The following is a 24,942-nucleotide window of genomic DNA, read 5'->3' as shown; positions in this document are numbered from 1 at the left end:
TGCATTGATGTAAACAAACTTCTCGTCTGCTTCCCGCAGTGTTGTTGATGCCTTTATACGGGAACCTCGTCACGTTGCTGCATAACGTCGACCTTCAATCGACATTCGGCGCTTGGTTTGTCCACGCGGCAAATCACGCTGCAGTTTACACAGAGTGTAGGAACCGCCCAGCCTTGCCTACCCGCAGACGAGCAGCACGAAAAAAATGTTATCGAAAAACGCTTGATCGCCATCTAACCAACAGGTTCTTTCCCTGGTACAGCGCGAGAGGGAATGACGCCCGATGGTGTAACAGCGCGGATCACGTGATTTCAACACCGCAGTCTCGTGATTCTGACGTAATGTAGTGTGGGACGAAGGAATGTGGGTTTGCCAGGTTAAAAGCCCTTCTGGGGATCGTGGCATGCTCTGATTGGCTCAAAAACATGGTTGGCTGGTCACATTTGTATCTGGTATGTTTTGCTCATATATTAATAATTTTTTATTGAGAGTCTGACCTGGCAACCCCACATATCATCAAGTTAAAACTTAATGATATCCTGTCCAGGGCCCAATTTCAACAGATAAAGGCGGCAATTACGTGTGTTTATTCCTGTAAGCAATAATTCTTTCCAAGCAATGCCACCAAGCGAAATACGTACAAGGGCGCGCTCTGGAAAGTTAGCAAATACAAGCAGGATGTTATCGCCGAGCGACAGCGCTCTCTTTACATTGTGACGTCATATTGAACGCGCTGGCCAGAGCGAGGAGAAGAGAAATGTATGAGGCGCAAACAGACAGTTTCGGTTTCGACATTAAATTCTTTCTCGCCTCGCGAACTCGCGTTTTAAGAATTGCAACCCTGACAAATCTTTTCGCTGAATTAAAATTTTTGGTGTGCTTTCACCCGTAAGCTGTGTCTTCTAGTTGCCCGCAATTAACCTTGCCAGCCAGAGAAATGTCACAGTAAGTTCTGGCGCTCCGAAGGCTTGAGCGACTGCTGTTTAAGGGATCACGTTTTTATATTGAAATGTCATATAAACACAAATTCACATTAACTACAACGATCTTTTCTCACTTCTCGCAAACATTCCGTCAATATTTGCACAGTAACCTTTTCCCATGCGAAATGTGAGCAAGGGTCAACATCACCTAATTACCTGCATGAAATACCACCCACTCACACTCTTGTGCTTGATACAATGAAAGTTTTTGCCAGGTCCCCAGTGCAGCAAGTAGCCGTTTGGCATTTTTGCGATGACGATAAGTCACATAACCCTACACACTTTACGGCGGCAGAAATGCTGATGTTCATGAATACAGAAAAACGCATCAAGATATTTAATTGAACAGTACTTCTACCAAATAAGGATAAGTCTAATATTACACCTTGGCCTGGATAATAGGACGTGTTCAAAACAGGAGAGCACAAAAATGTACAGTTGCACGAAACCGCACAGAAGCGGTTTCTTGAAACGTCGGCTTTGACTCACCCAAAAACCCAACCTCGTGCGGTTCTTCAGCGAACGATATTTTTCCTGTTGCCCACAGAGACTGGGTGATGTACAAGTAAAGGGAAGTCTATTTGAGGAAACGAAAACCCCCTTTAGTCGGGCTGCCGTGTGACTGTGGCCTCGAAAGAATTTTCTCGAAGTCTGAATAGATTGAATCGCTACCAGTTCACATGATTAACAGAACGCAGGCCAGGCTACATGCTGTGGGCTACGCATGACCTTTCATATTGCCATATAGAGGGCTTTACTAAACGCGTGACACGATTCTGTGTCGACTCGAGATGCCCTTTGCTTGAAACTTCTGTTGTCGATTTTTTTATAACCACACAGGGATTCGAACCCATGACATCCTGTACACGAATCCCGCTTAAGTTTGCTTCAAGGTATGTGGGGGTCAGGCGCTTGACCGAAGTTACCAATCGCCCACCGAACTTCTGTTGTACCGCTTTATCTCCAAACTTCTGGTGTTTTGGCGACACCGTGCGGTTGTGTTGGGAATTCTTCCATTAGAATGTGAGTCAAACAAAGATTGAAGTTTCTTTTTAGGCCACACCGGGATTCAAACCCATGATATCCTGGCCAGAATCCCGATGAGGTTTTCTACTCGGTAAATGGGTCGAGCACTGGACCGATGTTCGTTCGCAACGTATTTTTGCTCTTGAGTGTCACTTAGCGGATATATATTTTTAACTATTGGTCAATTGGTGGCGATATTGGGGCATCCACGACCCTTCTCCATTGCTTTGTTTGATACGCGAAGTTTCCGGGCGCCAATCCGATGAGCCGAGTAACCACTCACCTTAACCTAACATGTTTATCTTTACATCACTTAAGCAGGGTTGAAAGTAATAAAACATTATCGGAACTAATGAATTTATAGGATAAAATAATTATTCAGTGTACGTCAGCAGCAAAATTCTTACCCGAACGTCGGTTCAGACAGTGCCGGCTTATTTTCAGTACTGCACTCATGTAATAATCGTGTGTGTCGGAAGTGTCTAAGTTTGTACCCAAGTACATCTTCAGTGTTAATGTGGCTAACTATAATTAAAGCAAACCAACATTTACCTTTTTATTTATGATAACATGCTTTAATAATTTATTCATCGTAAGATGTGTAAAAGGTTACCAAGCGGCGAATAAATCGAGTGAAAAAATCGCAAAAACATCGAAAAACTTCGGAAAATACAGCTTACAGGTTCGTCGGCAATACTTGATCCACAGTGTATTTAACATAGAAATCTGTGCGACTATTATCGCTAAATTTTTCTATGTTACATATAGGCTTTTATGTGGTTAAAGTATGCCGACGAATCTGCATCCTGGTGCATTATTATATTTCAAAATGTTCCGGTTTGTATGAAAGTTGCTTCGGATATTATCATGGTTCAACTTTAGTGGGAGAAATCCCCGAAGCGAAATGTTGAGGAAATTACATGAGAAGACAATCGATCTTTCTAAAAAATAATCACTTTTTCCACAGCCCCTAGTGCGGGAGAATTTAACAGAACTCAGTGTCGTCCTTTCGTGCTTCGTGTCTTCAATAACACTCGACGTGATTTAATTGTCGCCTCCATTACACAGGAGAGGTGGTCGTTATACCCTCGACACGCATCCCCTTTCTTGCTTCCATCACAAGGCAACGCTCCTGCGTAGTTTTTAATTAGACCTGTCTGTGAGAGTCCGAGCGATCAATCATTTTGCGTCGCCATCCCATCGGACGCAAATTTCCTTTTGACCCTACGGTAATAAGTTTGTCGGCGCGTGTGGATTTATGCCCTTTCCCTTGATTCTATTAATCCTCACAGGCGGCCTGACCCGCGATCAATGGCCGTAATAAGCAGAGGAGAGATTCGACGACCCTCGCTTTGTCGCGAGCTCATTCGCTCATTGATTTGAAGCCATTGTGTCGGCATTCGCGTTTTCTCAGTCACCTCACAAACGAGACTTTGCTGGCGGGCGTTGTTGAATGGGCAACGAACTATTTGTGTATTGTGAAAAATAGTTTTAATCCAGCTTGGAACCGACTTTGGAGCGAAGAAACTTCCCTTTGAATTTTGCTGTCGTGATTTTCATTCGAGACATAAATATCTCAGTCAGACCAAAATACCTCAAGAATAACGTCAAGCACGTCTTGAAAAGGAGGGTTTAAACAAAGATTATATGATTTACATTTTTCATGACTAGTGGCTTGTTTGTTGCGTTAGCAACTCACCAAAAACATTTTAACGTACAACTTTGTTTCACACGTAAGCACAACACCTGTTATTGGTAACAATCAAACGAATCACATGTATCAGATCACAGACAAATGTCCAATCCTTCGCTTGCGTGTTTCCTAATTAGTTATTCGAAGCGATGCCAAAACTAACGCAATTTAAAAAACAAATCGATTCGTATAAATTGCTCGGTTCGTTTCTGCAGCTTGTTGGTTTAACGGAGAAATGTCATTTGTCTGATCCGAACTTTAAACAAACCAGTACGTCCCCTATTTGCAACGGTTTTAATCTGTTCCACTGGGAGTTTCGCTTTTTAATAACATCTGACTTGTCCTGCGACTGACTATGGCATTTTTCTTGAGCGTTTAGTTTCCCAGTATCGCTTGTGAGCACATATTTTTCTAGCTCTGCTTGTTTTGTTACACGCCCAACAAGTTTCACTCTGTGCGTTGTATTATATAATGTACAATTCCGCATGAAAGTCGGTTAAACAATTCATTTGTTCGAATCGGTAAATAAACGCAGGTAGTGAACGAAAAAACTCTGTGGTGATTCTTCTTCAACAAAAATTATGTGAGCACCGAATATTGTCAGTGGCTCTGTCTCCAACTACCTTTTCGAAGAAGTTCAAAGTTCATTTTACCCCGCAAGCAATGATAAAAGTCAAAATAAATGACCACACGAAAGATTGGAACTGGCGAAATTTTCGGAACGATTTAAATATTGGAAGTTCATCGAACATTTCTAGCCCTCAGACTGATTTGATGGAATGAGGTTTGAAAGATATTTAAACTGTTGATAAACTGTGGCAAAATTTCTGATCGCAGCAGCCTCGCGTCCGTAAGCTCCTCCTAAAGGCGACTCCCTGTTTAAGTTTGAGATAAGGGAAGCTCGGCGGAAGAAGTTCGCGAACACGGAGTAGTTTTTTGAAGCCAGGAGATGATCTTCTGATGCGGAGAAAGGATGTTGGGTTCGGCTCGTGGTCTCTCGGAGGAGATTCTCAATGCTGTGAGAGCATTTGCTGTTTATCTTCTCCTCCTGCACGGATCCGGATGAACTCGGAGGTCCTTCGTATCCGGAAGCAACAGGAGAGGAGAAAGTGAGATCAGTGGATTCTGGATGTTGACTTCCAGGAGAGAAACTCTCGCATGGTTTCGATACTGGGAGGTTGATGTAAAATGGAATATCGCGATCTGATTCATTCTTTCCTGAATCGCTTCCGAACCCCCTCAGAATAGAGTCCACATCCGAGTTCTTCCTTTTCTTTCCCCCTCCACTGGTTTTCGATTCTTTCGCGACAGCTTGCAACATCATTTTTCTCCTTTTCCGTTCTTCTTTCTGCCTCTCTCTCTTTTCAACTTCCTCCGGGTCCATGGGTTCTCCTGTTGCGATAAATGGATGTTAGTTCACCTGACCAACTTACGAATATTATAAGTTTCTTAATTCAAGCGCTTAACACAATCCTACCGCACAAAATACGAAAATTTTGTCAACAAGATTACCAACATTATTATGTAACATAAGCAAAGTGGATCCAATAATATGAATTGTGTAAGCTGCATTGATGAGACCTTTTTTAGGTCGAAACAGTGGCCATCTGTCTGCAACTTACACAATTATTATGTAACGTAACAAACTACAATAATGTTATTGTTGTTTTGGGAAAAGGATTTGATTGATTTCCTGTCAAGTTCTCCGACATTTGAACGCCAAGAAAAAAACGATTACTTAACCCATAACCCGTGCAACAAGCAAACCACGAAGCATAATTTCAACACAATGGTTATATATTTGAACGAAGCAATATCCCGAAGTTTGATCTGTTTTTCAACTTGTTAGTTTGCGTGCTGAGATTGTTCTCAAATTCAATTTCTGGCACAAACCTGAACAAAGTGTGAGTTGAGCGTTGTGAGGGGGACGTCCCGGTGCCTTCTTCGTGTTCTCGCGTTTTCGCCATTTTGCTCGGCGGTTTTGGAACCAAACCTGGTGATAACATTCACACAATAAGCACATTGAAAAAAAAGAAGTGTTTTTAAATTCAACATGAACAGCTTTATGTTCCTTAAATAATTAAATAGTTTGCAGGTGGAATTTTCGACCCAAATACAACAGTTTGTCGTTGCGTCATTTTCAAGTAGTTCAAACTTTTCACTGCACAAAAATGGCAGCCAAGAACATACAGAACGTTGTTTAAATAGTCAGCTCCTGTAACACATTTTATTGTATTCTAGCGTTTACTAAATATTGGATCTTAACCATAAACTGCAGAAGAAGGCCTGGCGATCACTCCCCTTTTCTCATAAAAAGGATACAAAAAATTTTTCTGTGTGTGGCTCTGTTGCTTTTGTTAATTAATCAACCAGGAACAAAAAACGTTTCAAAAATGTTTAAGTATGGAACATTCCAACATTTTACTTTTGAAATCCTCACGCAGAGCAGGTGCCAATGCGTGGATACAAATTGCAAGGAATGAGTGACTTTGATATTCCCAAACCACCGCAGACTGAACATGTGTCGGGATCCGAGAAGGTGCTTGTTTTCGAAATCAAATCTGGGGCAATATTTCCTTGACACAAACGGGAGAATATTGGAGGGATTTGGAAGAAAGCGGGCAATTTGTTCGAAATTAGATTCCTTTATTCAGTTCGTACAAGTTTCAGGGTCTAACAACATCGTCGAAGGCGGCAATTTTGGTCTCACCCAACCCCCCAAGAACTCTGGTTTTGACAAATGAGGGGTAATTTATCTAAGCCCCGTACAGTGCTGACATATGCTTAATGTAATCTAAACCGAGGGAAATGTAACTCTCTTGAAATGATGGAGGAATTTGCGAACCTCGGGTAATTCGAGGATTCCGCCAATCCGGCGGTACGTTTCAATTATAATTTGTGAGCAGGCGAAACTAACTATCTTCTCACCGCGCTTACGAGGATCAACTTCGATTCGTCGCTGGATCGCGATTTGAAAGGAATACAAATCCGTACAAAGCTCAAACAGGGTTTGGCCGTTCGGGTTTTTAGTTGACCGCAGTATTTTTATTCACTACATGGATGACTTACTGGAATCCTTACAGTTTTCCGCTTCACGTAAACTGTTTTCAATGTTGCTTTGATTTAAACTCATGCAGTATATACCATAAAAAATCTTAATTTTCAAAGACATAACTTATGATGCTTCTGAAATCTCGTTTGCCAAATTCATCTATATTCAAGGTATATTACAACCTAATTGTGTGCATTGAATGTGGGGTTTTGAGGTGTGACAATGACATCGGCAAGTTTGTGTCATTCTCATGTTGTAACTGTACCGGCGACGTTATTATCAGTAATCACCTGAACACGTGACTCGACAAGGTCAAGTCTCGCTGCCAGAGCTTCCCTCATGTAAACATCCGGGTAGTGCGACTCCGCAAACGCTTTCTCCAACTCATCCAGTTGCCAACTGCTGAAGTTTGTCCTCGTTCTTCTCCGCTTGCCGTGCGATTTGTCGAAGTTCATACTTTCTGCATAATTTTTAAAAAATTCATATTTTTACTTCAAGTCTTCTGGGAAATAACAAATATAAACCGAGGATCTTAATTTTGCAGGAAATTAAACTGCCTGCTTGTTTGTTTATAAAAAAATTTACATTGCCGAGATCAGCTGCATACGGACTATACAAAACACATGTATTAACAACTATAATGCAGTTTATCCCCTAAACATCAAAGTTCAAAAATCTACAAACTTCTCTTCAACAACTTTCAACATTTATGTAAAGTTTGTATAGGCAAAAAATTATTTTTATTAATGTTATAAAATTTTCTAGATTTATTACATGTGATAGCCTACATGTGCGGTAAACCTTTGTATTGTATTATGTAAAGTCGTGCGGTAAATTCTCCGGCGACATTTCTGTTTCCCGATATTAAAATACAACCTTCATCAGTGTTCCCGGTCTACGAACGACGTTAATTAATAAATAAACAGGAGAGGGTCCTGGAAGGCCGCCTTTAAATGATGGATTCTCTTGTTTTGATGACTTGCTTAATTAATTCAATGGGCACCGCTCGATAATTCCAATCTGGCGCATGTAATTCTTTCTCCTTCGAATGCATGCGACGAGTTTTCCCTCTGTTACGTCACAAGGCACGCGGGAAGGGGATTAGTCCCCCCCCATCGCTGACTGATCGCGTTCGAATGAACGTTTAATTGGTCAATTTTACGCATCTTAATTGTTATCCGTCGGGTGGCGTCGCTGAGCCCGGGATTAGCCCAAACTTAGGTCGCTTTTTGGATAATTGATCTGAAATATTTACACAGTGGAATCCCGCTCGACACGGTGTTCTGTTTTCGTTTGCTTGAAACGGTTTCGGGACTCGGGGTGACCTACATATTGTTGCGTCACAATCAGTGCTGAAACCATCGATAAAAAGCGGCTGAGAAGACTCAAATTGTAGAAGTAACTTAAATTTTCATTTTCATACGTGAACACTTTCAAACCGGGTCACTGTTATCTATGAAATATGGAGCACAAAACATTTTGTTTAAAGATACATTTAGTTTTTATTGAATGAAACGTTTAGTATTATTGAAAATTATCGGTTTGTTGATATTATCTAAACGTAAGTTTGTGCGGAACTCTTTAGTTTCGAATCACGAACAAAGCCCCCGAACAATTTCCCAATCCTAACCGCCCGTATCAAATGCTAACAAGATTATGTGATCTCGCAATCTGGCTCGGCCGCGAGTCACCAAGTTGAGGCAATAAAACAGACAGTACACGCGTTCCGCTACTGCTGTTCGGAATTCATTAACTAACCCAATAAGCACGCCACTTTGACTGATCGCCCGCCGCAGTTTAATCCGTCTCCCTTTTGTCACGCGTCGTTAATCACAAGATCACGTGTCTGGAGAGGTACTTTAGCCAATTTTTTGTTATGTTCGGCGCAAATATCGAATGTTCAAAAACATACTTCAATTTTGTTGGATTACGCAACACTACCACGGCAATATCGATCGGCGAAAATGCAATTTGCACCTACAAAAAAAGATATTTTAAGCTTGTTTGTTTGCTTTATCGGTATTTTAAATTTTTTTGGATTCACAAAATCTGATTTGCAAAACATGACGCTTATTGGAAATACTATTGTATTTTCACAAATTAACAGGAGTAGATAAATGCGAAAATACACGAGAAAGCGCTTCGATAACACTGCTTAATACAAACGTGGTTCGCGCTATACGACTCGTACGTTTTCGTCCGTTTTTATCAGAAATGTCGGTTGTATTTTCGGGACAAAACATGTTTAAAATGAATTTTTATTTTCTGCAATTTGAAAAGTTGAAAGTGAATAAATCGTGGCGGGGAATTTCGTTGTTTGCTGTTGAAGTTTTCCGTTTAATTTTGTTTGGATTTGTGCGTCCCCAAGGGAGGCGATCTCTATTAAACGCCTGCTAAGTGCGGAAATTTAATCGGGTTTCAATCATTCGCGGCATATGCTTCTTTCGTGGAGGAGGGCATGCATTTTTTAATTTCTGCAAACAAACCCAGAAATTTCATCGACCCAAAAGAGTGTTGATTTGAAATCATGTTCACAACGTTTCAATAAACTTCAGTGTCTCAACAGGACACTTTTTGTGCAGTAACTGTTATCTAGGTCAGGTTATATTTTAAACTTACGTCAAGTTACTCCGAAAGGCGTTTGGAATATTGAGGAATTTTTCCTAAATCGACAATGCCGTATTCTTTGGTAGAAAAGTATTTGCCCCTTCATCGTATCATGTTAACCTTGACTTTAATATTTAAATAATCTTTTTTGCGCACTGCAAATAATCGGTTTCTATCACACACAGATAACTGCACATGTGAATTACCGTATATTTGACCAGAACACGGCTAACTCGTAAATATACTAGAAAAGTTCAATAAAAGTTCGGGATGTTGCAATTAACATTTTAATTCCAACAGAAACCTCGACTCCTGTTGCCTTACAACTGATTACAACACCCACCTATAGTGTGATCTGATTGGTTGAGAGCAATCAACGATCCATCGTCGTGGCCTCCCCACAATCCGCTGCCGACACGTAGCAGCTCCTCATTGGTCAGTGAATCAGAGTCACGTGTTGTAGTAGGGTTGTTCTAAAACAAATATTAAAGATTTGGTCTTAAAATATTGGGAAAAAATGATACGTTTTGCGGGCCATTTTCCACAAAATGATATTTGGAGTTTATGGTTTAATTGGTTGTATTTGAATCTTTTATTATTTCGCAGTTATGTGAATTATTTACAAACAATATTACGTAATTTTCAGCAGCTGAAACTTAAAAAGAGTGCATATTAATATTTTTTACCTAAAATAAATTTGCGAGCAAATTCGACGTTTTTTTTTGTTAAAATAGAAATTTAAATTATTTTCACTCGTCAATAAACAACGTAAACCAATAAGTACACTGGGAATTTTTTTAATTCCACATAAGTTTGATACTTACAGATTCACACGAACTCTTCCTGCCAGTTTCCTCGTCGGCTGAACTCAACATGGGTTTCGACTCTTGGGTGAAACTGAACGGATTGACGGAAAACGTATCACCGAAAAGCGGCGGACGCATTTGAATCTGACCGGGCGTCAACAACCGGTGTCCGGATGATGTCGGTACAAAGACTGGAAGAAACGGCTGCAGGGGAAAAATTCCACTCATGTTTCCTTTAACAAGTTTCTAACAACCTAAATAAAATCTGCACAACGATTTGATTAAAGTTAAAGAGGTACAATATGGTTGAATACGTTAGAGAAAACTTTGGCCAAGTAAAATGGAAACCAAGCATAGACACGACTCTCCCCGAAAATAAAAACGAAAATAGTTTTACAGCGGCTTTTCCAACGAAACGTTTTCCTTATATACTGGAATAAAAAATGAACTTTCATAACACAGCAAAATCAATGCTACGCGTACGTGATGTACACATTTTAACAAAAGATGTGAATTGTATTGTGCGTTTTTATAATTACTACTGCTTGGGCAATCTAGTCGTCATTCCCAAATTGCATTGCACCTGTTCCTCGCTCAAAACCCGTGATTGCATAACCTTTATTTTTGCCAGATGCGTTGGTACCGGCAACGCAGTTTGATTTTTACGTGTAAACGAGTATTGAACTGACCTCCTGGACAAAGGTTTTTTTGGTTTGTTTTAATTTCTTGACCCTTGACCTCTGAAACACTTGAAAATTAGCTACATAGGTGCCTTGATATTGATAAAAAAATTTGTTTGCAACCAATTTCCTTGCAAAGATTCAGTTTAAATCCCAATCCCAACTCACTAACTCAAATCTGCCTGAATAACTTTCCACCTTCGATACGACTCCATCTGAGTCTGGCGGGAAACTCGGCGTCCCTGAACTGGCGGCCACTTTTTCTTCCCCCACTTCGTCTCAACTAAAATAATTCCGTCTCACGGAAAAGACGACGAGCACACGGGTGTGACGTCACATATGCGGTTGTTTGCTTTTTTCTCTCAAGTTGAGCCAATTAAAATTCAACGAATCATTTGCTAAAACCCATACGCGACGCGCCCGCCCGTCTTGTCGATATTCGTTTTGCATGTAAATTGTGTGACTGTTTATCGATTGAAAGATGCTGCTCGGCGAATCGCCCTGGACTCGACTGGGATTCCAACGCGAGATCGCCGAGGTTTGTTCAAACGATCACGGGCTTGCCAATTAACCGGGTCACCAAAAATATTAATGCAATTTGGAAGGACGCGCCCTTCAAGTATGAATGACGCGACCTCAAATATAAGAATCGATTTCTGTTAGTTTTGCGGTTGTTAATGAACGGTTCTCAACGAATGTGATTATAACCAGGACATTTTCGATTTGACGCGGGCCAATCTTAAGACGTATGGTAATTCTTTGGTAAATTTAACCGTATGTTTAACTCGGGACGTTAATTTATTGTGAGTTAATTTATTGTGAATCGTTTTATTTTTTTCATTGTGACACTTTTGTACAGAATTAGCCTATATTTTGGGCCAAACATTAGCAATAATTCTGCGTGCAATCGTATATATTATGCGTTACCCTCATAATCTTTTTCGAACTGAAGTTACACTGTTATAATCCATAACATTATGAAAAATAGGCCAATTTCTGTTTGGACGCTTAAACATTCGAATTAGCAAAACCACCGTCGCCAGAGAAATTTCTCTGCAACACAATGAAGTGGTCAACTTGTTGGCTTGTTTTTCGTGCATTAATTAAAAGTTAAAAACAAATCAAAGTTGCCTGATATTTAAAGAAAGCCAACAACGTGGTTTCGGAATAAAACAAAAAAATATTTTCGTAAATGTCACAAAACACACATATGTCTACAGTATTAAAAAACCTTTGCAAAACGTGCTTGTGTACATTTACAATATATTGTTTGTCTTATGAATCTTGTTCTTTATCACATCAATTTTTATTTTTCAGCGGGATAAGTGGTGATCACGGTTTGTCACAGATATTTCAAGTAAAACCAAAATCAAATATTGCCCAACTGTCTTGTAAAATTAAAATTTCCCATTCGGTGATTACCCGTATGTGAAAGCGTAATTGTGCAACAGATTGGATTTACGTTTTTGGAAATAAAATGATTTATTAACTTTTATCTGTTTTCGTTTCTGCAAAGTCAACAAACAAGTTTGCAATGTCACTTAAAAAGAACTTTTACAGAAGAAAATTGCCTGACCTTTGTGTTAGTTTTGCATCAGAAAAGGGAAAAGGACTTTTTAAGGTAGGCCTACACGGAAATATATTGATGGTGTATTTTCTCATGTGTTCGCTGTGCCTAAGAATTTAACCCAAAACTTGTATTTTATTTCTTCTGTTGACTAAGTTAACCCAATGCTTCTAATTGTTGATTTGTTTGATCATTTCAGGATGCACTTAATAGTGGTTACATGGAGTCATATTTCAGTTTGGGTCCTCAACTCCGTACGCAAGATGAACCAGCATATTGTGGATTGTCATCATTAGTGATGGTATTAAATGCACTGGCTGTGGACCCAGGTGTGTAACAAGAGTTCTTATTATTATAAAGTGCTACTTTCACTCTATTTCTGCACCAACCTAACCTCAACTGTACCTCCCCTAATCCAACCTAAAACCTACAAAGCAAGAAATCAAATTCCGAACACATGTAAAACTAAACTTGCCAATCCTGGTTATTTAGAACCCCAGAATAGAGTGAATATGTATGTTCTATTGTGATGATTCATTCTGCAGAATATGGCAGAGATCTCGGGTGTGCAGAACTAAATCTTTGTGTATGCACGCATACAAGACCCCTAAGCCCACATGTAGTACAAAAGATAAAACATCTTTGGTGCTTTCCAAAAATTGTTTTATGTTTAGACCAAAAAAATTGCCAACAAATTTTGCCATGCAGTAAAAAACAATTGGCATGCAAACAAAAAAAAGTTGAAGAATAACTCGCATGTGAGGTGCCATACTCTACAGACCGGGTGATGATTATGTGTTTTACAGGGCTTGTGTGGAAGGGTGTTTGGAGATGGTATCATGAAGATATGCTGGAGTGTTGCATATCACTAGAAGAAGTGAAAACAAAAGGGGTGACATTGAAAGAACTATCTTGTATCGCAAAATGCAATCAGCTCGAGTCACAGCATTTTCACACAACTGAAAATGAAGACATTGATTCATTCAGGCAAGTGAAACTCCATAACAAATTAACTTAAATATTGTGTCAAGTTAAAGTTGAAATTTATTGAAACAAAACACACACCAGCTCTTCGCAGATGTCAGCAATAAAATGACAACAAAGTCAATACACTGGGCCAAAATAGGTGAAAGAAAAGCAAAATTATCTAATGCAAAACGATCAAAAAAGGCAAAAAATTATGACCTTTGCTGCAAATTTAGTCATTTTGGAGTTAGATACAATAATCTTATCTTTTTAGTTTTGGTAAAGTGATTAACATTTTAGTTTTGTTGAAGTGTTTTGTTTACAATATTGTAAACATCTCATAATTGCATAGAAATCTTGTGAAAAAAACTTGTCAGTCTGACAAGGTGGCTATAATTGCTACTTTTGGAAGAAGTGTATTGAAACAAACTGGCACAGGACACTTTGCACCGATTGGTAAGTTCCAGATATACTATTGCATTGACAAACATATATTCTCTTTTCCATAATATACTAAACAAAGCACATAAATATTTAACATAGAATATATTTCCCAAAACATGTTTTATAGGGGGTTATAGTCCTGAGGAAGACCTATTGCATTGACAAACATATATTCTCTTTTCCATAATATACTAAACAAAGCACATAAATATTTAACATAGAATATATTTCCCAAAACATGTTTTATAGGGGGTTATAGTCCTGAGGAAGACCATGTGTTAATCTTGGAACCAGCCAGGTTCAAATATCCACCGTTTTGGGTTCCTTTATCATTATTTTGGAAAGCCATGTGCACGATAGATGAAGGTGATACTTTTCTGCCTGATGCAAGCAGATGTATTGAACTTGTTTGTTCAATTTGGTTGATATTTTAATTTTGTTGTCAATTTCACACATGTTTCTATTTAGTAGCATTACCATTGAGGCTGTTTCTCAATTTTGTAACAACATTTTTCTAAATGTTGGAGAAATTATTTTTCTTTTTAGTAACTGGTCAATACAGAGGCTACATGGTGTTAAGCAGAAGTAACACCCAACCAACTCTGTTATTTAAAATATCGAAAACTTTCCATGTGGTGAGTCCAACCACAGAAGAATCACTTGCAATGTTTAAACATATCATTGACTTTTTGCAATCCAAACCTGAAAACAACGATGATGATAAAAACATGGAGGTAATATTTTTCTTTATCAGCCATTGGTTTTCGAGAATGTTATTTTTTAGTGTTATTGTTTTAAACATGTTGCATTGATGTGTTTGCTTGAAATCATTTTAGTGAGTTTTTAAGCATGGTGCAATTGTATGTATTGATTTTGTTACATATAGCTATATGCATTTGTTATATACAGGTGTATGCATTGAATTATAAATACAGTTTACCAATAGTAATTAAAATAACATTTACTCTCTTTCCAGACCATCTGTAAAACAATCTTTGAAATTTCTACCGAACACTACAAGGAAAAGAGAAATGGTTTCTTTTTCAATAGTTTGACTAACACCAAGATGGGAGAATTGTCTCCTGAACACCAGGAGGCAGTAAATGCTCTTGTCACTGAAATAGAATCACTCAATCTCTATAAATTGGTCAGATCAGCTCTGGAATCAATAAACTGCTGCCAGCAAACTCTTTTTATTGTGGAAAACAGTAGGACTTTTATATTTCAAAAAATACTTTTACAGTTTTATCTTTAGTATAGTTCCTAATTGTTTCGTACAAAGTTTTTTGAATAACGTGACTTAAGTAATTTCAGTAATGGGAACAGAAAACGTAAACTCATGGTTAGTAAAGTAAAAATTAAACATATATTAATTGACATCTATGTGAAGTTTGTTCTTGGATTGTGCAAAAGTTGATACACTAGCGACTTAAATGTCGGCCTAACTTGTGTAAAGCGACAAACATTAGCTCTAAATCAAACGTTTTATCCAAGGACCGTGTTTGTTGCAGACACAAGACAATGTTGCGGATCTTGCGTGTTGTGCCTCCCGCACTACATGACAATTTTTCTTCTGGTGCTTCCAATATTCGTTGAGAAGAGCAACGGGAAAGATGCAAAACCGAAGTTGTTCAAAATTGGAAAGTTAGAAGACGAAGGAAGTTACTTCCAGATCGTCCGTAGGTTGTCTGCGGAAACGACGAAGTCTTCCTCACAGGATACAATGGGCAGATTACTTTTGTCGAACGAAATTTCACAGTTGCAAAAGCAGGTTATCAGTGTGTTTGATCAACAAAAAGCATCATGTTGTGGTGTGTGTTGAAATTGTTCTCCCGCTTCGATAATTTGTCGCTCATAATTTTAGCTTTTTCTAGCCAGTTTTTGTGCATTATAAGCTCCAATTCCAAAAAACGAAACCTGTATGTATAGTTAAACCCATCTACCCACTTAATTTTGTGGCCAAGATGAGAGATATGATGCCCAAACCCATCGAAATATCCAAGTTAAAGTTTTATAAATTGGCGTATCGATCTGACCGTGCCACTGCTTTGAATGAGGAATGTTCAAGGTTCAACCAACCAGCATTTGGCGTTTCAATTTGCTCAGCATCGTATGTGTGTGCTTATTATGTTCATGTTTTTAAATTGTTAGTATTATTTTTACGTACTTTCCGAAAAATATCACAGTTATTTTTTTTATTTTAACGTGTTGCGATAAAACTCTTTGACGTAATTAGCTACGTTGGATATTACCCCTTTTCTGCATTTAGAAATTTTTCATTCCAATTCGCATTGATAATTGTTTTATTCAGTTAAGTTGGCAGCACAGTTTTGTTTGTGTCTTCATTAAAATTGTACCCAATTACTTTCAAAAAGTTTAACTTTACGCTCATTCGTTTTAATGTCGACACATTGCCGCGATTGTAAAAAAATGAAAAATAAAAAAATATTATAAGTTTGTGTTCTGTTGGCGATTTTGTGTGTAAGGTAAACAAAAGCACAGTTGAATATGAATGTGAACTTCCTACGTATATGTATGTAGCCCATGTATTCTATGGGCTGTAGGCATCGGATCAATGTCAACAAATTTAATATACATGACAATAAACATTCATTAACATACTCGCCATTTCCTATATAATAAATATAAAGGTGCTTTATTATGCAATTTTTATTTTCGTGTTCAGATAGCCTTACTTATTTTTTACTAATTTGTTCAGGTATATATCAATCCTCTTCATTATTATTTTTGTGTTACAGCACATGACAAGTAAAAATTAACTTCAAAACTGTTAGGCCTATACATTTTAGTGGAAACCATCAGTATTTCATAAAAAGCTGTGTCTTAGTGAAAACAATGCTACATGTTACACTTGAGTTTAGTGGAGGTGCGGAACTTCTGTTTGGAAATGTGCGAAAACACTCAATCGAACTTAAACCAACTGATACAAAATGGAACATTCAAAAACTTTTAAATTGGATCAAAGATAATTTGTTGCAAAATCGACCCGAGTTATTTGTTCAAGGCGATACAGTCAGGCCTGGAATCCTGGTCCTCGTCAATGATGCAGATTGGATGTTGCTGGGAGAAACTGCCTATGAAATAGAAGACAACGACACTATAACTTTTATATCAACATTGCACGGGGGTTGATTAGTAGTAGTTGTAACACAAACTTGCAACTCTGTTTTTGCCCAAGCGAATTTTTTATGGTGGTGTCCGTTTAGGGCTGGCTAAAGGCTTCTGCAAGATGAAATAAGTGTTTTTATCAATGATTTTTATTATAAAAGATTATCCATAAAAAGAAATTACATTCTGTTTGACTTATAATTGTTTACAATGTGACTCTTTCTGCATTCAGTGTGTACCATGACATGTTCTGACTAGTGTGATTAATTACTGAATCAAGTGAAATATGGATCTGCCAAAACCCCCAGAAGGTAAGTTTGCAACAAAAAAGATCTTCAAAATAAGTTTAACTGCTCTGTTTACACAAAAAGAAATGCCTTAAATTTTTAGATGGTGAGCTCAAAAATATCATCGACAAACTGGCAAATTTTGTGGCCAGAAATGGTTTTGAATTCGAAAAGATGACAAAGGAGAAACAGAAAAACAATGCAAAGTTTGGTTTTCTATTTGGTGGACAATATTACAGTTACTACCAGTTCAGATTGTCAACAGAACAACAAAGTAAGATTGTATTGTGCAAATTTATCGCCAAGTTACTGTATATTGTTTTGTCAACAGTTAACAATCAGCAGAAAGCGAAGATGTCAATGACTGGACCTCCGGACCAAATAATGGAACAGTCTTTGCAGAGTGCACCATGGCAACAACAAACACAAGCACCTCCACCGAAAGGTTTTGGTGGTTTCCCTTCGCAGAATTTTCCAGCTCCTGCACCTATGCAACCCAATGTGCCACCTCCACAAGTAAGTGTTGCTGAATTTAATAATACATGGCATCGTCTACATGCTAGTCTGCATAAACTGTACAGCATTTGCATCAGCCCTGAAAATATGTTAAATCAAGGTGGTTGACTTGGGTTACACACATGTTCAATGATTATTTAACAGTTGGTTTTGGGAGGGTATTTCATAGTTTATGGGTCCACAGGGATACAGACATGGCAGTACTGTGCCAATTGGTGCCATGCAGCTTTTTACATGTCTACCTTCTTTCATAGATAATGCCACCATGGCAACAAAGGCAGCAAGCTCCTTGGCAACAACAACCACCACAATCATCTCACCCAGCCAATGTCGGGCCCAGTGGTCCTGGAATTCCGGCCCCATTAATGATGACCCATGCTGAACCCACAGGGTTAGTGAAAATGGAGAGCGACCTTGAAAGAGAAGAAGCTGAAGTTGAGAAACAAATACAAGACAGCGAGAATAATCTTCTTCAACACAGACAGGTTTGTTTTAACTTAACTTTGAATTGAAAGGCACATGAATGTGTGTGTAACAGCTTTTTCATTAGTGTGCTTGCGTTGGGGTCAGATTCAGATTACCACCCCTCGTCACTATCCAATCTGTTAGATTTATTGTTTTTACCTTCTGCAAAGTTTTCATTGTTGTGGATAATGACGACAATACATTGAATTAAATTGTTTGTTATTTGTGTTCTTGCATTGGAGTTTAATAGCTTGAAATAACATTAACTAGTCCCATCTGTTAAGGTTCAGCTTGGTTTGTAATTTGCATTCTGAAGAAAATAGATCTTATATTGTAAAGGTTATCAATTGGGATAACTCCTTGTCTACTTCTTTCAGGTGCTCATGACACAACAAGAAAAGCAAATATCATCTGGTGTTGAATCAGCCCAAGGTGAATTTCGTAAACAATCTGCACGCAATGTGGGGATTTCCCTAGAGTCATTTGGTCAAGTTCTGCAGCCAATCATTGAATCGTGTACAAAGGATTCCATAGCTGTAAGGATTGATGTGTTGTTGATTTAAACTGTTGATTTAAAAAACAACATTTTACAACATATTAATAAACAACAAAGACACCTTGTTATGGTGAAATCGTAGTATAACATTTATGTAGATGTACATTTGTGAGTTTGTCTTAAAATGTTCCACTGTGGAATGTGGAACTTCCACATTTTGTTTATTTGTTTTTAGAGCGGAAAAACTTGGATCTTGGCCAACTCATCAACCAAAGCTCATTGTTCTGTTATTGTAAATGAACTTCTGTTTAAAGTTTCAGAAGCATTGAAAAAGGTAAGAGTTTGTAAATAAATATCGGAAACAACTCTATGTATTGTTTATTATATATACTATATATATATATATATATATATATATGATACGCTGTAAGGTTCTTGTTCACAAAGCATTCCAACAACCGAAATGCATTTCTTCCTGTTTAAAGAAAGTTTTTGTGCAACCATTTGTTGAAACCCTGCAAATATTTAATGTTTATTTCAACGATAACAAACACAAAATTCAATTTGTAATGTTTTGTTTACATTGTATAAACAGTTTTAAGATTCACACTTACAATATTGCGCTTAAGTACCTTTGTCTTGTAGCAAAAAATATACTTATATGTAACAATTTGTTGAATGAAGTATTTAGTTTTCATTGCAACCCTTATTTTTGCAGGAGGAAAGCTTCACCACCCAACTCCACATAATTTATCTTATCAATGATGTTCTTCACCATGCATCGAGAAAGAACCTCACGCTGTTGTCACAAGCAATCGAAAGTGTCATTGTTCCAATATTTGCCACAACACAAACAAGTGAGATCATATAAACAGGCAAATTAGGTTAACATGTAGCGTAAATACCATTGGTGTTCTCCAAGAAATGCTATTTCTTTGTGTAAAGTGACTTAAAAACTGGTTTACTCTATAGCTTATCATATACATATCTGTTTAAAAATTTAAAAATATCTGTTTCTGACAACCATTGGTGGAAAACTGAAAACAAATATGAAAATATAGTTTTTCTAAATGCTTTTTGTGATAAATGTCAATATTTTTTATTTTTATGTCGTTAGATGCCAGTGAAGATCATCAAGAACGACTGACAAAGTTATTGGGATTGTGGAATCGTTTTAAATATTTCAGCAATAGTACTATGGAAGAGCTGTCTGAACCTGCGGCCGCCATGAACAACTACAAGGTATTTTGCTTGTGTTATGCCAAGAATGTGTTTTCCTTTTATTTAGAAATATATATCCTCGATTTAGGTGTGCTTTACTTACAGACAGATTGTATCCTAAAAGGTGAAATTTGATAGTCCTAATATTGTAACCCTTTGATTGCACAATTAGAGTTTCCGTGCGATTAAAGGGTTTCACTGCATAACTTGTAGCAAGCCAAAACTTATGCCACTTTTCTCTGCAATTTTTATGATGCTTTATATGAAGCAAAGTCACTCTTCTCTCTACTTCTGATGAGAAAAAATACTTTCTTGTTCAAAGTTATGTTATTCTAACAGGAAGAAGTAAGAATCAAGTACTCTCACGTCATCGACAAAGTGAAGGAATCGATCGAATCACAATACAAACAATATGAAAAACAACATGAAGAATACGCGCGACACATCAAAGGCCAAGTTGAGGAGAAGAGAAGGAAGTTGGAAGAACAAAAAATGATGGTAAAAGTAAAACGTGCCACACCACAGAAGCAAAGGATTCAAACAAAATTTACCGACCAATATTTTGCAGCAAAATCCAAACCCGCACATCAATCGGTTTGAAGAAGAAAATAAGCATTTTTCTCAGAATGAACCACCTCAATTTCAAGGTACAGCAATTTTTTTTCTACTTTTTATTAGTTGCAAATCTGGTCAAGTGGTCTCCAGTGTTGGACCAACTTTTTTGGAGGCTGCAGTGTTTTAATTTCATTGTCATATTCGGTCAAACATACTTTTACAAGTTACTTGTACGATGATATTTACTTTGGTCACAGATGATTCTCGACAACTTGCTGGAGGTCAGCCACCGTGGTCGAGGAGGGAGGGATTTATGAAAAAGGATGGACCAACAATGCAATATGACTATGAACCAAGCCTGGACAAGTAAGCAGTTCTATTCTAACCATTGCTAATTTAGTGACCAAGAAAGGTGGAATGAAAAGTTAAATAGCAAATTACCTTTATAGTTTTTAAGAGTAGTTTTTTTAATACTAGCAAACTCAATCTTCACTTGATGTATTATCGTGTGACATAACCCTTAGGAAGTCTCGCCGGATGGTAAATAAAACATTAGTTTCAATAAATAGTTTCGAAACTGAAGTGCCAGAAGAGCAATTCCCATTAATTACTGTGCCTGGTAGCAAAAATAGCAGTATATTAATATCTCCATTTAAAATTTTATTCAAGGCTCCAGAGTCCAGATGTATTATTTTAGGTCCTTGTGTCTCATCAGAAATCCCTTTTTTACTTTGCTTGTTAAACTGTGATGTGATTAAACAAGGAACATATCTAATTCCAATCAAAAACAAATTTCTGTCACCAGGTTAACATCTGTAGTCAATGGTTAAGGAAAAAAATCCTTATTTTTCACACTGAAAATTCCAGGCTGATCCTGTTTTAATGCTAGTGCTTTATGTGTGTAACTCCTTTCAGTTATGAACAATCCATGCAACCCCAGCAACAAGGGTACAACAGAGGTGGGCCACCCCGACAAGACTGGCAACAACCACAGGAAGGCCCGGGTCATTATGCTGACACCCAGGCCAGGGGCCAATGGGGTCCCAATCCTAGTGGACCCGCACCAAGGGACAGCCCTGCAGTCGGAATGAAACAAGACGATTCTGCCTTGATTCCTAAAGCACCATATTTTGACTTGCCAGCTGGTCTAATGGCACCTCTTGTCAAGGTATTGGAATTATTTCTTGTTTTTTTTATCAATTTAAAAGGCTTTCCAATTTGTAATTATATTTGACAATGTCGGTTGGGTTTAGTAGATAATAAGGACACAAAAACCAGATAAAATATTTTGTGACGTTATGAGAAAACTAAAAATCCGTTTGAATTGAAATTGTGTTGTGTATGCTTTACATTTTATGCATTTTGTAGTAGAAAAATATGATAACAGATTGATTGCTGTTTAGAATTCGCATGGCATTATTCAGATTCTGTATTTGTGCAATGTGTTCCTTGCAGCTGGAAGAGACAGATTACCGAGAGCTTGACCCAACACTCATCCGTTTACCAGCTCCAGTGCCACCTAGTGAGCGATTGTTGGCTGCCGTCGAAGCGTTTTATAGCCCTCCCTCCCATGATCGACCACGAAATCCGTATGTTTTGTCATTTTATTAACTCATGTGCACGAGCAATATAGTGGAGCACACGGGGTGTATACATTACCAGAATATTTAAGAGCACACTTACGAGTTCGTTAGTCCAATAAATCTACTGAATTAGGCCGGTCAATAAAAGTTACATTTAATTGTGCCATAAGGACAGATTATTAAAATATCATATGCCTTCTGGCAGCATCAGTAACATAGTATTAAATTACACGTTAGCTCCAACTAATTGCAGACTGATTATCAGAGTGTGAAATCATGCAGGTTTCGGTTTGTGTACAATAAAACAAACAGGGAGTCCGCTGTAGTGTGCGTGTACCTTAAGCCCAAGTTGACTTTATTTTTTGCACTCTAAAAACAATTTCGCACCACTATCTGACTGCAGTGGTCACGGCTTTAAAGTCGTTATCACTGGAATGGGTCTGACTGTGGTTTGGTCACTGTTGGGAACTCTGCAATGAATCCTAAACACTGTGTTGCGTTTCCATAGCGACGGTTGGGAACAGAACGGTTTGTTCGAATTCTTCCGAGCAAAGATGCGGGCGAAGAGGAGGATCCAGGATATGAACAGAGGAGGAACGCTGAGGTCGCCGTCAAGGTCACCATCCAGGTATGACGTCACGTGGAAAAACCTATACGAGGAAATATACCAAAGTTTTTTTTTTTTTTTCAGATCACCAAAACGACGAAGTTACTCACGATCCCGCTCCCGTTCTTATTCGAGATCTCGTTCAAGGTCGCGCTCGACTTCTTCTTCAAGGTCAGACTTATATTGGAAATTGTCTGTGCATGTTCAACGAATTGGTTGTAAATTCCAAAAATATGTTGAGAAGTTTTTTAGTGAAAGATTAAAACTAAAAATCACCACAAGCGTTAATTTGACAGTTTGTGAATAAAATAATAACGATTCATTAAAGATTGACTAAAAAAGTTTTGCTCAGAGTCACTTAAAGTTTACGGAATCTCATCCCCACTTCCCAGTGGTTTAACTGTTTTTCTCGTTTCGCCCAAACTTAACACACGATGTTTGTTACGTCACAATAGATCGCGATCTTCCCGCTCTAGAAGTCGATCAAGATCTCGATCTCCGGATCGTGCACCGACCCCACCTACGTAAGTTCGCTATTTTCTGTGAAGTACAAGTGGGTTTTTAAAGTAATCGTTACCTCGAAACAAAAATAAAATAAACCTGTATGTTCGATGTTATGGTGCCGTAATACGCTCGAAGTCTCACAGCTTATAAAAACTTTTGCTTTTTCACTTTTACCGTTAGTTGGAAATTATGTCCCGCCCCCACCCTGTGTTGTTTTAACGAACATTTTTCTCAAATCTTAAATGCTCAAGGTTAAAGGTCAATTTCGGAATTGTGTTTCTTGGTCACGTGTTTGAGATATTGTAACCTCTAATCATGTAGATTCTCCACTCCCAGTCAATTTATGAACAGTGGAGGTCCTCCTCCTGGCAACCGCATCCAGGAAGACAACAGGGGAGCTCAGATGATGAGGAGGATGGGATGGGGAGGAGCTGGTCTCGGATCGAGCGAGCAAGGAAGACAGGTGAGAAACTCACGTTTGTCCTTTAGTGACCCCATACTGACCTGTGATAACCTTTTATTCCAACCTCATCCACAAACCGTGTTTCGGCATCGAAGTCCTAGCGATGTGGTTAAGGTTATGGAAAGTTTTCAAACCAAATAAATATCCTATTATAAGCATGTTTCGTATGTAGATACATAATAATGGCACAAATACACTTTGAAACAAGTCTTACGGTTTTGTAAACCTTTAAGACAAACAATTTTACCTGTATAGCTGATGTGAAATTCATTTGCAAACGTTTCGATCGTTTCTAAAACAATTCTCAACTTGTCCTATACAAAAAAAAATAGTGATAAATAATGCGCAGTTATTCTGAGGAAACAAACATCGTAATTTCTCCTTTGAACACCAAGTGACCGCAAGTAACCTTTGACCCCCAGGATCCAGTGCAAGCTGGTGACACAAGGGACAAATATGATCAGTTCAAGGGGCTGGGAATGGATATGAATGATCCTTACGAAAGTTTCCGCAAAAACAGGAGTCAGGGTTACGTATCAAGAATACGAGGTGAATATTTCTATACGCAGTGTTAATAAGGTTCCATTGGTGAAGATACAGGACATGCTGGACTGCCAAAAAATTTGCAGATGTCTCAAACATAGATTATTGGATGAAAACATTGCTCTTAAAAGGACTTTTTTTAATGCCCTACTAACAAAAACCACAATAGTTGTGGCGACATCGTATTAAATACAAAAGATATGTAAATCATTGGGAAAAAATTCTCTCTCGTTTTTTGTTTACGATTGTTGTGTTAATTGTAAACATGTTTTTTTTCGGAAACACTGCGAACAATTTACGTTAAATTAAGTGACATTTACGTTAAATTAGGTGACAGCCCTAACGCCCGCAAAGTAATTTGGAATATTTATATTTCAGGAAACATGGAATAGATCACGTCTTCAAACAATCATTGCGAATTTTTTCCGAACCAAGAACTTTCCCATTCGAAAACTTTTTGCCATTCGACTTTTAATAAAACCGCTTTCCTATGATGGTTCGTAATTTTTGTGGAGCAAAAAATATGTACATAGAAGTATATTTTTGAAAAAGGCTGTTATTCCTGATTAAGAGGTAATTATACATCTCCAAAATGCGCGCAGGCAGGTTTTACACCACTAGAAAAGTCTTATGACTTGGTGATCTCAGCTATCCTGTATCCGAATTATAAAGTTCACTGGCATAAAGTCGCTAATGTTGCAATGTTTACTTTCAACTTTTCTGGTATGATATAATTTAAAACGACTAAT

At 38.0% G+C, this 24,942-nt stretch overlaps 3 protein-coding genes across 4 annotated transcripts; 2 read left to right on the top strand and 1 right to left on the bottom strand.

Moving 5' to 3' along the window:
• Window positions 1-4,265: 4,265 nt before the first annotated feature.
• On the bottom strand, window positions 4,266-10,419 carry LOC145909935 (uncharacterized). Its single transcript, XM_082997137.1, has 5 exons — window positions 10,186-10,419; window positions 9,705-9,834; window positions 7,045-7,214; window positions 5,596-5,695; window positions 4,266-5,094 (listed from the first exon to the last, which is right to left on the bottom strand). The coding sequence occupies exons 1-5, from the start codon at window positions 10,393-10,395 to the stop codon at window positions 4,457-4,459; spliced, it is 1,248 nt and encodes a 415-aa protein (XP_082853263.1). The 5' UTR covers window positions 10,396-10,419; the 3' UTR covers window positions 4,266-4,456.
• A 1,896-nt stretch (window positions 10,420-12,315) lies between these two features.
• Window positions 12,316-16,189, top strand: LOC145908024 (glutathione gamma-glutamylcysteinyltransferase-like). The gene is made up of 8 exons (XM_082995189.1): window positions 12,316-12,468; window positions 12,614-12,743; window positions 13,221-13,401; window positions 13,733-13,836; window positions 14,074-14,190; window positions 14,371-14,558; window positions 14,801-15,032; window positions 15,336-16,189. Exons 1-8 carry the CDS (start codon window positions 12,382-12,384, stop codon window positions 15,644-15,646), a joined length of 1,350 nt encoding a protein of 449 aa, XP_082851315.1. The 5' UTR covers window positions 12,316-12,381; the 3' UTR covers window positions 15,647-16,189.
• Window positions 16,190-16,999: 810 nt separating this feature from the next.
• Window positions 17,000-24,687, top strand: LOC145903797 (calcium homeostasis endoplasmic reticulum protein-like). 2 transcript variants are annotated; one of them, XM_082992426.1, is made up of 19 exons: window positions 17,000-17,264; window positions 17,344-17,514; window positions 17,572-17,756; window positions 18,011-18,241; window positions 18,599-18,757; window positions 18,953-19,051; window positions 19,436-19,574; window positions 19,835-19,959; window positions 20,278-20,436; window positions 20,507-20,585; window positions 20,751-20,859; window positions 21,409-21,661; window positions 21,949-22,082; window positions 22,585-22,704; window positions 22,768-22,854; window positions 23,139-23,207; window positions 23,509-23,650; window positions 24,073-24,199; window positions 24,572-24,687. In XM_082992426.1, the coding sequence occupies exons 1-19, from the start codon at window positions 17,240-17,242 to the stop codon at window positions 24,583-24,585; spliced, it is 2,427 nt and encodes an 808-aa protein (XP_082848552.1). In that variant the 5' UTR covers window positions 17,000-17,239; the 3' UTR covers window positions 24,586-24,687. The 2 variants fall into 2 exon arrangements, with proteins under 2 accessions (XP_082848552.1, XP_082848464.1); XM_082992338.1 differs by having other exon boundaries at window positions 22,585-22,854.
• The last annotated feature ends 255 nt before the right edge of the window (window positions 24,688-24,942 follow it).

Source organism: Ascidia mentula, chromosome 1 (genome assembly GCF_947561715.1).
Source record: "Ascidia mentula chromosome 1, kaAscMent1.1, whole genome shotgun sequence".
NCBI lineage: Eukaryota > Metazoa > Chordata > Ascidiacea > Phlebobranchia > Ascidiidae > Ascidia > Ascidia mentula.
This window is presented reverse-complemented; position numbering and strand designations above follow the sequence as displayed.

Excerpts from the sequence above, each read along its gene's own strand:
- LOC145909935 (XM_082997137.1), bottom strand. The coding sequence starts at position 10,395 with ATGAGTGGAATTTTTCCCCTGCAGCCGTTTCTTCCAGTCTTTGTACCG. Across the intron at positions 9,835-10,185 it reads GGAAGAGTTCGTGTGAATCT|AACAACCCTACTACAACACG; the intron begins GTAAGTATCAAA and ends TATTTGTTTTAG. Across the intron at positions 5,095-5,595 it reads TCAACTCACACTTTGTTCAG|GAGAACCCATGGACCCGGAG; the intron begins GTTTGTGCCAGA and ends TTATCGCAACAG.
- LOC145908024 (XM_082995189.1), top strand. The coding sequence starts at position 12,382 with ATGTCACTTAAAAAGAACTTTTACAGAAGAAAATTGCCTGACCTTTGT. Across the intron at positions 12,744-13,220 it reads TGCACTGGCTGTGGACCCAG|GGCTTGTGTGGAAGGGTGTT; the intron begins GTGTGTAACAAG and ends TGTGTTTTACAG. Across the intron at positions 15,033-15,335 it reads TCTTTTTATTGTGGAAAACA|ACACAAGACAATGTTGCGGA; the intron begins GTAGGACTTTTA and ends TGTTTGTTGCAG.
- LOC145903797 (XM_082992338.1), top strand. The coding sequence starts at position 17,240 with ATGGATCTGCCAAAACCCCCAGAAG. Across the intron at positions 22,855-23,138 it reads CGCTCGACTTCTTCTTCAAG|ATCGCGATCTTCCCGCTCTA; the intron begins GTCAGACTTATA and ends ACGTCACAATAG. Across the intron at positions 23,651-24,072 it reads CGAGCGAGCAAGGAAGACAG|GATCCAGTGCAAGCTGGTGA; the intron begins GTGAGAAACTCA and ends TTTGACCCCCAG.